General features: G+C 40.5%; 1 protein-coding gene across 11 annotated transcripts in view; it reads left to right on the top strand.

Annotated features, from left to right (window-relative positions):
• LPP (LIM domain containing preferred translocation partner in lipoma) overlaps positions 1–16,194 on the top strand; it is a 633,676-nt gene that overhangs the window by 602,972 nt on the left and 14,510 nt on the right. For all 11 annotated transcript variants that reach the window (XM_053918206.1, XM_045199196.2, XM_053918208.1 and 8 more), the window contains 2 exons: positions 8,527–8,705; positions 14,216–14,336. In XM_053918206.1, the coding sequence (XP_053774181.1) occupies positions 8,527–8,705; positions 14,216–14,336 (300 nt within the window). The remainder of the gene's footprint in view (positions 1–8,526; positions 8,706–14,215; positions 14,337–16,194) is intronic.

The raw sequence follows: 16,194 nt of genomic DNA on the forward strand, positions 1-16,194 counted from the left end.
TTTTGCTCCTGGCATGAGGGTCTGACACCCTCATCAACTCCCAGCCTCCTATTCCCATCATCTTTCTCAGGGTTAGGAGACATCCGAGAGAGGTGCTAGAAGAAATAGCATACTACAAGGGCTACACATTTTAAGGTAAAAGAACATCTCTCTGGGCCTTCAGGTATAAGCAAACTAAATATTCTATAATGAGGATTTTTTTTTTAATTTACTAGTACACAGCTCGTAATCCCAGCCCAAGTGTTTCAGAATAAACAACAGGACATTATTGACTTTGTGAAGAACATAATTTGCAGCTCATGGCAAAATTAAATAAAACGACCTAATTGTCCTGATGTTTTTGTCCTTTTTGTTGGCTCTTTTCCTTGTGGTTTTAGGACATACTTCTTAACTTTAATTTCAGTTTATTTAGTCCAAATATAAACACAATCTTGTAAGAATGTTTTTCTAAATTCCATCTTAGTAGTCATACATGTGTTATTGTTTGTGTTAATTTGACACATAGATATTTATCTCTGGCAATGTTGAGTTGCCCTTCACCGGTGTTGTCCAATATACTAATTTTGTTAAAACATTCTTCTTCCTGTGAAATGAATTTTGTTTCAATGTAGGCGTTTCTGGGACTTAGGTAATGAGGACTCTTCTTATAACACAACATTAATTCCAAAGAGTGTTATGTATTTTTTTTCAAGAGCTAATTCAAATCCCACCTAGAAGAGGTTCCCAGAATCATATGCCACCAGCACATTGCCTGCTCCTCACCATTCAAAAGTAATTACTCTCTTCTCTCTGTTCCCATCACACATTACTCATGCCTCTCCAACAGCAATTTGTTGTGCCCTTTGCCTCCGATCAGCTATTTCTAGAAGTGTCTACTTCTCCCACTACACTGGGAACCTCTGAGGGCCGGGATGGTGTCTTTGTCTTTTCTTTCTTCCCCGGTACCTGCCAGGATGTCGAACACTTTGTTCCACTCCTTAGGCTTTCTGCAAGGCTAAATATAGTGGGGAGGCAGCTCTGCGCAGCAGAAAACCCTGTGAAAAGTTTCTTTAAAGGGGATTCAATAAAAAGCTGAGGCAATATAGGCATTGGATACAAAATGATGTGTTCAAAAACATTAGTAGAAATGAACAACAACAACAAAAACACAAGAAAGTTGAAGAATTTTTACTGAACTTTTAGTCCTGTGTTTCATAACTGTCATTTTTGGTGGGGTTCATGACATCAAAAAAAATACATTTTAAGGGTTTGATGCCATGTAGTAAATTGACTCAAAACTTTTCCTATATTAAAAAATTAGAATTTTCATCTGTAGTATAGGAATTTTGAGTCTGATTTGAACATAATAGTCAGAGGGAGGGATGACACTGGGATTACCATTATTATTTTCGGTCTTGTTTTAACACGCAGAGACACATAAAGATGTAGAGTGAGATTAGGATTGAGATTTAGGTGAAGGGCACTTAGAAGTACAAGAAGACTTTTAATAAGAAACACATGACTCTCTGAGAGGCAGAGCTGTTGGGAGGTTTTGTTCCATGGCTCATCAGAAGAACTCTCAAGGTAAAATTATGTCTTCATCTACAAAGAAAACCCAAAAGTACTTCCATCATTGGGGAAGCCTTCTTGATGACCAGAGTGAGGAATAAATTTGTCTTCCAAAATTAAGTTAGTTGATACAATTATTTGAGTTCAAATAATGTCACTGGCAGTTCAGTGGAGGTTAGCTGAGTCATACATAGCCTTGTTCTCTTTTCATTGTACCACATTGCTGTTCTGTTGGAAACACCTACATGCAACCTGTGCTTCCCAACCCTTTTTAACACCGTGGTTCATGAGGAAAATGTTGGCCTTCATTCGGCACACTGGAGTAAGTGAATGAGGCTTCACCTGGCCCCAGGGGACCACCCAGGAGCTATGGAAAGCTCTGCCCCCTGTAGCCCTCCTAAATGTTGGCATGCCTGCAACCCACTCGAGTCACTGTTTCTTAGCCTATCGGTTCAAAGCCCAGATCTGGATTAGAGAATTGTTTCGCATGGTGAAATAGGTTAACTTTACTGTATGTAAAGTATCTAACCAGAGCTTATTAATTCACTATCAAACCCGTATGTGTGGAGCACAGATGAGGATACTGTTGTAGATGCTGGGGGTCCAACAATGAGTTTTCTATCTTATCCTGTGAGACCCATTGAAATTGACAGTAGACAAACTGTCTTGAAATCTGTACACATTTCCTTCATTTATGTGCATGTAACTGGCAAGTAGTCAATCTGAATGCCTTATATTTGCAATATGGAGTGCATCTGCTGAAATATGAATTCTGTATACCGTGATATAGGAGAGGGATTTTCCACTGTATGAAAAATTAGGAGACCCATATTCTTTTATCATCATCATTATTATTATTATTATTATTATTAAATGTATTGAGGTAACATTGGTTAATAAGGTCATATAGGTTTCAAGTGTACCTTACTATGATACGCGATCTGTATATTGCGTTGTGTACCCACCACCCATAGTCAAGTAATCCTCTGTCACCATACATTTTGCCTCTTTACCCTCTACAATCCTACACCGCCTTCCCTCTGATAACCACCACATTCCTCTTTGTGCGTGAGGCAACCTATATTCTAACTCAAAATCTATCACTAGTTCTTTTCCCTTTCTTTGTTTCTTAAATCTTACGATTAGACTAGAATCACGGTTTATAAACTATAAAATATGGATCCCGCGCAGGCTCCATCGTTTCACATTCTTCATCCAGAAGTGTTTTGGGACTCTCTTGGATGTGTTTTTTTCCTTGACAAATTATTTTCTTGAGCAAAGGATTACAGGAAAAAGAAGCAAGTGAGGGAATTTGAAAATTCCTGGAGTAGAATAATCGCTGAAGACTTTTTTTAAAAAAATTTCATTGTTATTCTATTACAGTTGTCCCAATTTTCCCCCTTTGCCCTCCTCTGCCCAGCCCAGCCCCACCCCCACTCTCTATCCCCACACTGTTGTCCATGTCCATGCATCATTCATACATGTTCTTTGACTAGTCCCTTCCCCTTCTTTCTACCATTATCCCCCTCCCTGGTCCCCTCTGGTCTCTGTCAGTCTGTTCCATGTATCCATGCCTCTGGTTCTAATTTGCTCATTAATTTATTTTGTTCATTAGATTATAGGTGAGATCATATGATATTTGTCTTTCACTAACTGGCTTTTTCACTTAGCATAATATTCTCCAGTTCCATCCATGCTGTCCCAAAAGGTAGGAATTCCTTCTTTCTTTCTGCTACATAGTAGAAAGAAATGTGGTACATCGCATAAATGTACCACAGTTTTTTGATCCACTCATTTACTGATGGGCACTTAGGTTGTTTCCAGCACTTGGCTATTGTAAATAGTGCTGCTAGAAACATAGGGGTGCTTAAGTTGTTTTAAATTGGTGATTCGGAATTCTTAGTGTATATTCCCAGCAATGGTATCACTGGGTCAAAAGGCATTTCCATTTTTAGTTTTTTTAGGAAATTCCATGCTGTTTTCCACAGTGGCCACACCAGTCTGCATTCCCACCAAGAGTGCACTAAAGACTTTTAAAGGTTTAAATATATTCTGACTCTGCTTTTTTCCTTTTTATTCTTACCCCAACAAAACCAAAACTGTACTTACCTAGGATATGAGATGTCATCCTTATCTTTCCAAGAGTCTTTCCTGTTTCAATGTTGCTTTTGTACCTTAAAAAAGCAAAGATAAAATATAAGATTACCTTTTAATTTTATGAAATAAAAATTTTAACATTTCTAAATGGCAACACTTTATAGTGTTCTGAATCTTCAAGTACTTATGTCTCTTTATATAAAATACTTAACATTGAACACATATAACCTATGCAATACACCAATTATAGAGATGCTATTTTCTTTATATTCTAACTAGTAGTTAATGCTTATGCTTATAATCATTTATATTCAGATGATTCTTCTAGCTCTTCTGACTGTGAATTAGGGAAGTTATTTATACAATATCCGAGGATAGAAAAGATACAACCAGATTGTATATCTAAAAACAGTTGCCTTGGGGAGTTTTGTGTGCAAGATTTTTTTTTTTGCGTGATTTTATTTTTATTTTTGCTTAACTTTTTTTTTGTTTTTAATCACAATTGTATTATCATCATTTCAGAAAAGTGTGTAAGTTGTGCCTTTTAGCAGCTAATTTCTTTTTTGGCTTTTTTCTGCTAGTCTGTAACATCTTTTCCTTTTAACTCTATGTTCATTGGTATAGCTGCCCAAAACAATTTCAAAAATCCTTTAAAATTTTTCAAATAATGCCTATATTTTAAAAAAAGAATAAAACGTAGACTCTTTAATTCAGGGTAAACTATAAGGTATTTCATAACTGGTTACCATTGCGGGCTGTCTGCCATGGACTGTTCAGGGCCTGGGCAAGGGTAGTTACTGTTGTGGGTGCTGCACAGCTCCCTCTTCAGGACTGAGGCTCTCGTTTCTCCAGCTGCAGGGATTGTTGGCTGCTGATGGTGCATAGTTGAGTCCCTCTCTGGTAACTACCCTCAACTGAGGGGACCCTCTTTGCCCAAGATCACTCCTTCTCTTGTGAGCCATATGTATCCATTGACTGGTAGATGCGGGGATGTAAAGGCCTTACACCCTGGTTTTAAAGAAGAACAACTGTGCAAGGCCATTCCAGCTCCAGACTGACTAATCCACAGAATCATCAGAAGTTTTGTTGTAACTACAGCGCAGTTCAACTCAACGAGTCAGGCACTTCCTGCACTCTCCCATAGGTCTTGATCTCAAAGACACTCTCCGGTAACTTCCCACAGAAATTTCTGTTTGAGAATCTGTTTCTTAGGAAACTTAACCTAAGACTGTGGGTCCAATGGGGGGAGAGAAGCATGGGCTCAGTTCAATCAATGGATGTTGACGTAAACCATTAAGTCAAATACATTATATTCATTGTCATAGGAGAAGCATTATACAGTCTTATGGGAGTGAAAGAGGTGACGTATTTTGCTTGGAGTATAGCAGAGGGAGAATTAGAAAAGGTTTTACAGAAGAGGTAACATTTGAGCTTAACTTTGAAGAATGACTACTTACTCTCTAGGCAAAAAAGGATGTGAAGTAGTCTGGGCTTGTGGAAGAATATATCTTATTACAGTGGTAGCAGAGAGCTCAGTAGAGGTTGATTCAGAGCCAGCTCGTGAGTTACTCTCGAGAGTTTGAAGGTTCTTATACTGGAGTGTGCTCTTCCCTCCCACCTCCCACTGATCACTCATGGCGCCCCTACTCCACATACAAGTGTGATTTGAGTAGATACACTTAGAGACATCTTTCTTCAACTTTTTGCTTGAAGACTTTTTTTTTGCTTCATATCCTTAAAATTTTAACCTACTTTAGAAAATACAAAAACTGCACGTTTTCTTCTGGCTTTAAAGTAACCTTCTATAAGAAGACACAGAGATCATCTGTGGTGCTTGAAATTCTACCAATAGCAATTTCTGGAATTCCAAGTGAAAAGACATAGTAAAGTTTACATAGTTTAGGTTTCTAACACATGAAACCTCCTTTAAAATCTCAGATGAGAGGTTATCCAGTTGTTTTTAGCATATGAGTATATCTAGTAATGGAACCTTTGGCCTTTTTCTATTGTTTTTAATACTGATGTACCACAGAGTTATGAAATTGCAGAGTTAGAGTTAATCAGTGCTTTGCAGGCAAGAAAACTGGGGTCTAGAGATAAGAAATGATTTACCCAAGGTCATACACTACAGGTTGACAAAGCCAGAAGGATATTTTTTTTCCTCTTTTTATCTAGCAACTTTCCCTCTCTATGGCTATGTAATGAATTCATCAGATCCCGTTCTGAATTATTGGGAGTCAAGAAATTACGATACAGTTCCTCCTCTGCCCCAGTGCTCCAGGTCTGTTTTCTCACCTGCGAAATCAGAGGCTTGGACTAGAGGAATGCTCAGTTCCCTCCTCTCTGACACTGTAAGAGTCTTTATCCTTTCTCAAATAGAAGATAAATCTAAGGGTCCTAGTGGACCAGTTGAAGACTGAAAGGAGAAGAGTACAGTTAAGGGAGCCAGCTAGACAAGGTGTTTTCCTCCACCATTTGCTAGACCAAGCTAACAATCAGCTGCATTCTTGGAACCTTTATTTTCTGATCTGTGGGCATTTCCCAATAGTCTCACTTTAAACATATTTACACTGTTTTGCTTTTGTAAAAGAAATGTCCAGATTACCTGTCCTTTAAACAGTGCTTCCACAGACCATGAAGAATTTCCTTAGAAACTGACTCAACCTTACATGTTACTGACGGTTTTAAGTAAATGGGCTAAATCTTGCAGCCAAGCCTCAGTGCAAACAAAAAACATTTTCTGGTCAAGCATTTTCTGGTTTGTTCAACTCTATTACAGGGCTGCCTTGGAGGGAGAGAAGTTAAAACCCACAGAGGAACAAAACACAAGCCCTGAGGAGACAGTTTCCAGCCACATTAGCTCAGGTCACCAGAGGAGAAAAGTAGCGGGTCCTCATGGTCCGGACTGTTGTAGTCTCCGCACCGTCATCTTAGGTTTTCTGCTATTTTAATTTCACCACTTCAAAATAGAGTGAAAATCGGTTAATAGTTTCCATGAGTTTAGACTGTGACCAGAGGCGTACTAAGCAATTTCAGAACCCGCAGCAACCGCGGCTTTGAGGAGAGGATGGTGATGGATTTACCAATTCATCTTGGCATGGATTCCCAAGTCAGGGGAGGCAGGCCAGCTGTGTACTGCTGGGATATGATGTGAACAAACAGTATTCCTTCATTCATTCTTTCAGCACACAGTCGTCCCAGACTTATGATATTCCAGGTCGTATACTAGGTTTAATATGGGACAGAGACATACGTTCTTAAGACATAGCCCCAGCCCTTAAAGAAAATGCAGTCTGGTAGAGCAAATAGATGCATGCGCAAATAATGTTAATACAGCGAACACTGTTAAGTGCCGTAAGCAACATAAAGTGCTTGGGAAGGGGAGAGAAAGAAGCAGTGTATTCCAAATGAGGACATCAAGGAAAGATGCACTGTGGAGTTGCCTTCTGACCTATACCTCAAAAGGTCAAAAGGGCAAATTGCAATTCATTGCAGGCATTAGCCAATGCACACAGGGCTATGGAAGCTTCTCATGGTTTGAATGTGTGTGGGCAGTCTGAGGCCTGAAGGGAATCAGCCTAGAAAGGGAGGTTGAATGCCAGATATGGAACTGGCTCTTTTTTACATTGTGGAGCCGTTTAAGTTTTTGCTAACAGGAAAATTATTTGGCCACATCTGTGGTTTGGAAAGGAAACTGGAAGTCACTTTGGGGATGGGGAAGTCTTACAGAAGAGAGCTGCAAATAAGGGAGCCCAGCAGAGACCATTGCTGTAGTCCAGACGCCAGCACCCTTGTTGCCTACCCACAGGCATTCTTGCCTCACGACCGTTAAACTAAGGTTCTCGTGGTAAGAGGGCAATTAACCTTCAATTTCCACATCTATTCCAGTTCTCCATCTTTCTAACCAGGTCCTCATCTCAGGTTTACTCTAGATTGTAAACTCAGTGAGTCAGTCCAAACTTCTCAGTAGGAACATAGCATATTACATGTGAAACATGGTTATTTGGTTAGAGAGCATGAGATTCTAGGAAAGGATGAAAAGTTAACTACTTTTATCAATATTTCTGAGTCCTGACTCAATAAATGGTATCCTCTTTAAGAGGGATATGTCTTTTTAAAAATCAGCATACCTTTAAAGCCAGATAAATTAACTTTCTTAATGGACTTCTCAAAACTATAACCCGTCCTCTAGGTTCAATATTTCCATTAAGAGTTTATAACACTAAACTTGGAGATAGTATTTGAATTCAAGGCCTTATGTGATCAAAAGCCTCATTGATTGTGCTGGGCTCTGGTGGGGATCTGCAGCTAGCATGCTCTGTGAGTCTTGGTTATCAGACAGACCACTCTCTAAAATGCTAGCGTCCTCGGTGACCCCACCAGGTCTTTGATGGTAAAGCACATTTTACAAGTAGTAGTGAAGCATTCTTCCAGTGGAGAACCTGGGTCAGATAGATCAAATCCAGTGCGCCACCTGCTTTTGTGTATAAAGTTTCATTAAAACAGAACCATGCCCATTTGCTTACGTACTGTCCAGTGCAATAATTGCACTGATGCAAGAAAGCCAGAAATATTTACTCTATGAGCCTTTACAGAAAAGTTTTCCATCACCCCTGCTGTAGTGGAAAGGAACAAGGTAGGAGTCAGAAGACGTGTCTTAAATTCAACATTTGCTGCCTCTTACCTGGGTGACCCGAGAAAAACCACTCATCCATCTGACTGCATTGTCTTCTCCCTGTAATAAAGATTGTAAAAGCACTGACTGTGACAAGCACCTGAGCCAGTGTGTTCTGTGATGGTGCTTGTCATGCTGTAAGCCGCTGCGGAAGTGGAGCATCTCTAGTTGCAGCCCGTCATTGGCATTTTTCTTTCCCTCTCCAGAATACCCTGGAGCAGTGCAGCGTGTGCTCCAAGCCCATCATGGAACGGATTCTCCGAGCCACCGGTAAGGCCTATCATCCTCACTGCTTTACCTGTGTGATGTGCCACCGCAGCCTGGATGGGATCCCGTTCACCGTGGACGCTGGCGGCCTCATCCACTGCATCGAGGACTTCCACAAGTAGGCAATCTACTCTCCCACCTCCAGTCTGCCAGTCTCTTGTAGTCTGTTCTCCCTGCCTGGCACCAGGGCTACCTGGTCTTCTTTCTCAGAGCCATGGAATCTCAGGATCTGATGGGGCCTTAAAAAGAATTGATTGATTACCCCGCCCCCCATGCAATGCAGGAGTTGCTATCAGGTGGTCCATGTGGCCTTGCCAGCCTGGCCTCTGCTGCACAGCTTCCCTGGGGCTGGTTCCTGGCATCTTTGGGTGGCTCTAATTGTGAGAAAATTCACTCAGCCACAGAGTATTTGTATTGGAAAGAGTCAGGATCCTGGGCCAGCCCTCCCTGGCCTAAACGTGAACAAGATGTGTGACTTTGAACAAGTTGCTCAATTTCTCTGAGCTCTTCAGTTTGGTCATTAGACCAGACCTGTTTTAAAGCTCTCCAGCTGTAACAGCCCAGGATTCTCTGTCCATCCTGCCCCTCTACAGATAGGAAGTTATGGGAGGACAAACCCAGGGAATGATTCAGTCCTTACTAATGCAAGCCTCTCACATGCTCAGAGGCAGCTTAATGCCATTGTCAACACATTCGTACCCTCTCCTCACCTCTTCTCCCACCCAGGTCTTCTCTTTCTCAGGGTATTTTCTAACGAAATTAGTGAATTCAGTCCTGTGCCGTCTTTTGAGAAGAATTAGAAAGTACAGCCTCAAGGTCAAGACCACTTACATGGGCCTGGAAAAATATATCCGCACTTCCTCAATTCTTTCACTTGCTGGTCCCTCTTTCATGGATTTTTTCATGAGAATTGTACGGTTTTGTGTTTTGCTTATTTTTATTTGGACACTTAGTTGTTTAATTGGTTGGCCACATTTATAAACATTTTTAGGAACTATATGAAAGCTTAAATATGATTTGTAGACAAGAAAGACAGAGGCTTTCTAGACTGTGCTTGCCGGGCAGTGCCCTTCCAGACAGACTGAGGCCCTCAAGGACATGCGGCTGCATGGCTCACCAGTGCGGGTGTCCATTCCAGGGCCTCCAGATGTGCATCTTGCGGCTAGTTTTCACCTCTCTGTACATTGTCGACAACCAGGGGGTCCTTGCCACAAGCACTTTGGGGACCTGAGACTCATAGTTTAAAAATGAATTTCCTGACCACTTTCCAAGTAGCAAAGAAAGTGAAAACTTCACCAAAAGACATGAGGCTGAATGAATTAAAAAGCCCCAGAGGCAGAAATTCTCCACCTGAATTAGACAAGGAACGGCTCACTTTGAAAGGGCAGTCACAGCATAAATTGTACTTCACATTATCGATATTTTTAGCTTGTAATTACACATGAAGAAAGAAAACCTGCATCTATTTAAGGGAACTGAAAAGATACCAATGGAGAGAATGTTTCTGTCACTGTGTCTCTCCTTTCTTAGACTCACCCTAATCCAAGAAAGATTGACAGATATAATCAGAGCACACATGTTTCTGTTGCTGATAAAGAATGATCTATTGCACCCTCAGTTAAAACAGGAAATCAATTCCGACAAATGTAAACTTATATCTGTGCATTTATCTTCCATTTCTAAAAGTGGGGAGCATAATTAGAGACTTGTGGCTGGTGACATAAATGTGTGATTCTGAATGCCCCAGAAAAGCAGACTTGAGCAATTGAAGAGGAAAATAATCTCTAGCCCTCAACTGTCTCCCCACCAGCACCACTAATTCAGTGGCATGTTAAAACACAAATTATTTTTTAAAAATAATGTTGTCTGTATGATTAGCAAGTATTTGGGGGAAAGCTTCTTTTTATCTTTTCCCCACTTCCTGAAGAAAAATATGAGAACATTTTACAGAACCCTGTTTTTGAGCCTAGAAAGTACTAGAACACAAGGCAGCTAAAAAGTCCAGCCCAGGGTTGACTCTACAGGGCTAAGGAGAGGGGAGTTTTAGGAGAATACAGTCTCCTTCTGCAATTTTGGGGGGTACTTGTTCTTGGCCATTCTGAATAGGTCTTCTTTGTGAGCTTTTAAGAAATGTATTTAATTCAATTCAACCTCTCTACAAAGAGGTTTCTGTGTACCCATTACCGTATTAACTGCTAATGGGGAGAGAGATGAGGAGAGAAATTGCATAGGGTTGAAATTGCACCGATTTGTAGAGAGAAGCCTCTGTGAGCAAGGAGCTTGTTGGGAGGAAGGTGCAGAGTATGTGCTCCATCAGGCAAGAAGGGCTCAAAGCCAGGAGGTGGGCACGGGCAGAGGCTTGCGCCAGAGTCGGAGGAGATTACTTGGCCTTGTGGTCTGAGCAGGCTCCTGGAAGTAGAATTTCCAGTGTTTTGAGTGGGAAATAAGGAGATTCCTGGCAGAAAGAATAATTTGGACAGTAAGTAAGGGTATAGAGTTAGGAAAGCCTTCTCCACATTCAAGGACAATTTGCTTGGCTGTTACTAGAGTGGGAGTGGAAGTTACCATGAGATAGAGGAGAACCATGAAAGGATTATCTCTCACCTGCTACAATCCTGTCTTTGAAACCAGTGCTTCCCAAACTTCAGTGTGCTTACAAGTCACTTGGGGAACTTATTAAACTGCAGAGTCTGATTGCATAGGTCTATGGTGGGCCCTAAAAGTTCTGCATTTCTGACAAGCCCCCAGGCAGTCTTGAGTTGCACGTCAAGTAATGAGCTTCCGAAATACTATTTTTGAGGCCTTGTGAATGGGTCACTCTTTACATAACCACCTTCCGTCAGGGTTGGCTCTAGCCCTCCAGCCTGTAAGGTAGGAACTCTTTCCCACATGTCATTTCAGAGGACTGTTCTAACTCAGTCCCAGGCAGACTGACTGGGTCTCACCCCCACACACACATACACGCTTTCCCCTTTCCACTAAATGGCCATCTTTTGAGGTACAATCCAACTGCCATCTCCCCCAAGAAACATTCTCTGATCTCAATTCCTCCCTATCCCCATGTTCCAATTTACATCCCTTTGTTCTACAGTTTTGTAAGTTGGCTATAGATAGCACTCATATAGCCTGGGTGTTAATAAAAAATACATATGCACACACACACGCCCATAAAACTTTACAGTAATCATTTTTGCAGTGTAGTAAGATATGTATATATAAATTAATAGAACAGATACAGAAGTTAGATAACACTCCCTCACCAGTCCAACTGCTAAGTCCTCGTTTATGTCTGTATTCCCAGTGCCAGCCCAGGGAGCCCAGAAAAGCAGGCTTATTTAACTGACCCTTTCATTCTGTGGAGCCTTTATTCCACTATCTTGTGCCTTCTTATCAGGCATGTTACACTCATCCATTATTTGTTTCGTACACATCCATTTGTTGATTGCCAGGAATGTACCAGGACACAGGATGATTAAGACCATCCCTCTCTGAGCCTTGGCTCCTATGGCTGTAAAGTAGAAATGATAAAAGTAGCTCCTCATAACAATGCTGTCAGTAGAAAATAAGGTCAAGTGCTTAACAGGGCTTGGCACATAATAAGTCCTCAATATATGGTAGCTATTTTAGCCATCAAAAGTACTATCAAATTTATTATTATTATTATTATTATTATTATTATTATTATTATTATCTGCTCAGTAAACTGAACCTTGAAATAGACCACCTGAGATCTGGAACAATCCTTGAAATGCCAGCCAAGGAATACTGTGGGACTGCAGAAACCGCTTCCTGTGTCTTCTTTTCATCATGGAAATGAGGCCAATGGTTAGGAAGGAAGAAATCCTTACTCAGCAAGAACACAGTTTATGCCTTTCCAAAGAGGAAGAACCTTGAGACTGAACATAAAGGCCCGAGTAATGTTTTTTTATAGAGAGAAATGTGGCAGATGCTTCATTTCATTAGATATAACCTGAGTTTCTGCTCTGTGCACGAGTCACAGAGGTTGTTTTGGGGGGCTCAGAGATGGAGCAAATCCCATGTTATGGAAGGTTACAGTTTGGTGGTCCCCAAAGATATGCAGATAATTCCTACTATAATAAGCATATGCAATGACATTTCCTACCATAAGTAATCCCACCTGGGGAAATTGGGTAAGGCTCATGGATACAGGGATAGGCAGACATACTTCTGACCTTACAGAATGTACAGTCGCAATGGGGAAAGGAGATTTTGCAGTTGATTCTACAAGTCTGCTCATTTCACTACTGGTGACCCAGATTCAAAAATAATCAGATAGTTCATAGCAATTTTTTGTCACAGAGTATAAACTTCTTGCACAAAATACCAATTATAATAACTCTGATTACTGCTGCAGTTATACCATGGTCCTTTTAATTTTTCTTTCATAGCAATCAATTGATCTGCTGCTTAATTCATATTTATTTAGGTTGCAGCCATACAGATGCCTTTTGAGTGCTGCCAGGAAAATTAATATGTATTACATATTGAGCATAATATATGTAAAAATGCTTTGACAACCATAAAGTGCTCTGTAAAGCATTAGATTACTATCATTATTTCTTTTTAAGTCTTACCACAAATAAATAAAATTTTAACATCATCAATCTTTAAAAAAATTACTGTGAATAAATGGAGTTGCATAGTCCGTTTTTCTCTTTTTAAATTTTTTTCATTTCTTATCTATGTCCATTTCAAACCATATCGCATTTCACACCTTCACAAATACCACCCCTAATCTCCAGAATATGTAGATGGATACATGGCCTACTTTTGCATCCTATTAATTTGTTATGAGAAAAAAGGTTAGGACTAGCAGTCATAATAAAGAATATGACGATATTAATAAATATCGAAGTTGCTCACCAACAGTTAACCTCAAAATGATGTATGTGTGTGTGTTGTAGATGTAAGTATATATGTGTTCAGACGTGTTGTAATCCTTTAAAGAATAAAGAACTTGACAACTTTTTAACCTTTTTTTCAAACAAAAGTTTAACACAACCAAAATGTAAGAAGTGCAGGTTTGGCCATAGTAAGTTTGGTGTAAAGGATATTTAAATTCACTAACTTCTGCTGTTTCAAAAAATAGATTCTCAGAATCTGAGGCACGTTTCAAAGAAAGAGACTCTAATAAGTAGAAATGAGGCAAAGTTACCAGGCTCAGAACAGTGAGGTCAGGCCTGGGGAACGCATACAAAAGCCTAGGAGCAAATGGCAGAGACAAGCAGGGCCCTCCAGGACTTTTGTTCTCCCCTCTGGCAGTCCCAGGGTTTGGGTCTGGGATCTGTGCACAGGTAAATTCCACACCTACCGCATGGCCAGTAGCTCGGAGGTGCTCTCATGCATAAGCAATTCACACATTCCCCCACCTCTCCCAACATCATTTATGATCTGCAGGGACCTCAACAATCACCGAGTCTAAGTCCCTTATTTTAGGGTTGAGGAAGCAGACCCAGAGAAGGAAAATGACTGGCTCAAGGTCACAGAATGGTAGATCAGATGACCTCTTCGTTTACACCTGTTATCCTTTTATTTTAATCTTTGTGTCTTACCTCTTAGTCATAGTCTGTGCTCAGTATTGGACCAAAACTATCTCTTTGTTTTCAGGAAATTTGCCCCCCGGTGTTCAGTGTGCAAGGAGCCTATCATGCCAGCCCCGGGCCAGGAGGAGACTGTCCGGATTGTGGCTCTGGATCGCGATTTCCACGTTCACTGCTACCGCTGTGAGGTCGGTGGTCTGCACCCCCAAGTGCTGCATGGCAGGCATCGAAAGGCCCATTAGGGCCCGGTTTTCATAAACACAGCAGTTAGTAAATCTGGGACAGCCCCTAGTGCCTGTGTTCATGGGACTTGGGTTTTAGATCTGACATGGGCATTTAATGCGAAACTCTGTCACTCTTTCCAAAGTCTTGGAAAGAATGATTTCCAAAAAGGAGTCATTGTTATCTTTCCCAAATATGGCTGTATGACTAAAATGCAAAATTGCATATTAAAGGACATTGTAAATCGTAAAGAGCTAAATTAGTGGGGAAAGTTATTGTTGTTATTATTTTATTGTTATTATTACTGTACTGAATCTTCAACTTTGGCTCTGATATTCCTGTAGGCAAAGGTACCACTGTCTCCCATTTAGAAGGATAAAAATGTATTACTTTCTGAGGGATTGGAACTTCATGTTCAAAGTCATGGAGACTCATTAGTTTGCAAGTACTGACTGAGTACTTCGCACAAGAGGTCAGGTGACTAAGAGCTATAGGAAGGTTATACATGAGGTGCCATGGGAATATATATATATATATATATATATATATATATACACACATATATATATATATATATACACACATATATATATATATATATATATATATATATATATATATATATATGCTATAATCCCAGCTGGAAGTGACAAGGAAGGCTTCTTGCCCAAGGGACATGTAGTCATTTATACTGCAAAGGGCAGCAAGTCCCTATAGTCCAGGTCTTAAAAGGTCTAAAATCCCTTTCAGAAAGTGATTTTAAAATGTTTTTTTTTACCCTGGTTCTGTAAGTTAACCAGACCTCCTCTATTGAAGCACTTTTTCTATTTTCTGCTAGATCTCCTGAGTTCAGCAGTTTCAGCTCCCTCTTACATCTGAGGGATAATATGTACTTCTCATTACTGCATCTTCATGAGACTGGCTCACCTACTCCCACTAGGAAGATCTTCCCAAGACCCAGGCTAGCTCTCTGGAACGACATTCATCCCATTTGCTGCCTTAGCCATAACCAGCCACCTGTTTTATGCACTGAGCTTCATTTTCTCCTAGAACGCAAATTGCCTTAACATGAGAAAAGATAGTAAAAACAACCAGCTTTTATACAAGGTTTTATGACCAAAAAGGAACAATAATGGCCAGTCATCACATTTAAAGTTGACCTGAACCATGCGTGTGTAAGAGCTCACGGATACTTTAGAGATCATTTTACAGATGGAGAAACTGAGGCTCGAAGAAGAAAGGCTTCCTGACATTCTTCACACACATACCAGTAGGCTTTGTGTTTTAAATGGTTTTGTTTTCTTGCTAAGAGGTGCATGAAACATACCTTTCCTCCTTCCAGATTAAACAATAGCTGCACAAATTAGTTTTCTTTAAAATGCTGAGAGTTTCTTTAGAAACAAAACTATAAAGTGGGGAAAACACTGAATTGGAAGAGGGGAGGCCATTGTTCTAGTCGCTGCATCACACTGGACAAATCATTTCCTTCTCTGCTCCTCACCCCCCCCCCCTCTACAATGAAATCATCCAGGGTGCCCATATGACTCATTTGGGCTCTAAGATTCAAGGCCTTGGTGGTTCCAACACTGTGGTCGACTCGGGGCTCTTCAGCGTGCCCGAGTAGCTGTAGAAGTTACCTCATTAAATCCTTAAAACCATGTCATTTATGAATTGTTCTTCTTCCTTTCTGTTGTGGCTAAAAGACTTAACTTGGTTTCACTACTCAGTTTCTTGAGTGCTTCCAGAGCTACGAAATATCTGCTTGTTCATTTTGGTAATGACGACCTTGCTGGGAAGCGCAGCTGGGGCTCCTGTTGCGGTTGC

The sequence above is a fragment of the Desmodus rotundus genome, chromosome 2, assembly GCF_022682495.2.
Source record: "Desmodus rotundus isolate HL8 chromosome 2, HLdesRot8A.1, whole genome shotgun sequence".
Taxonomy (NCBI): Eukaryota; Metazoa; Chordata; class Mammalia; order Chiroptera; family Phyllostomidae; genus Desmodus; species Desmodus rotundus.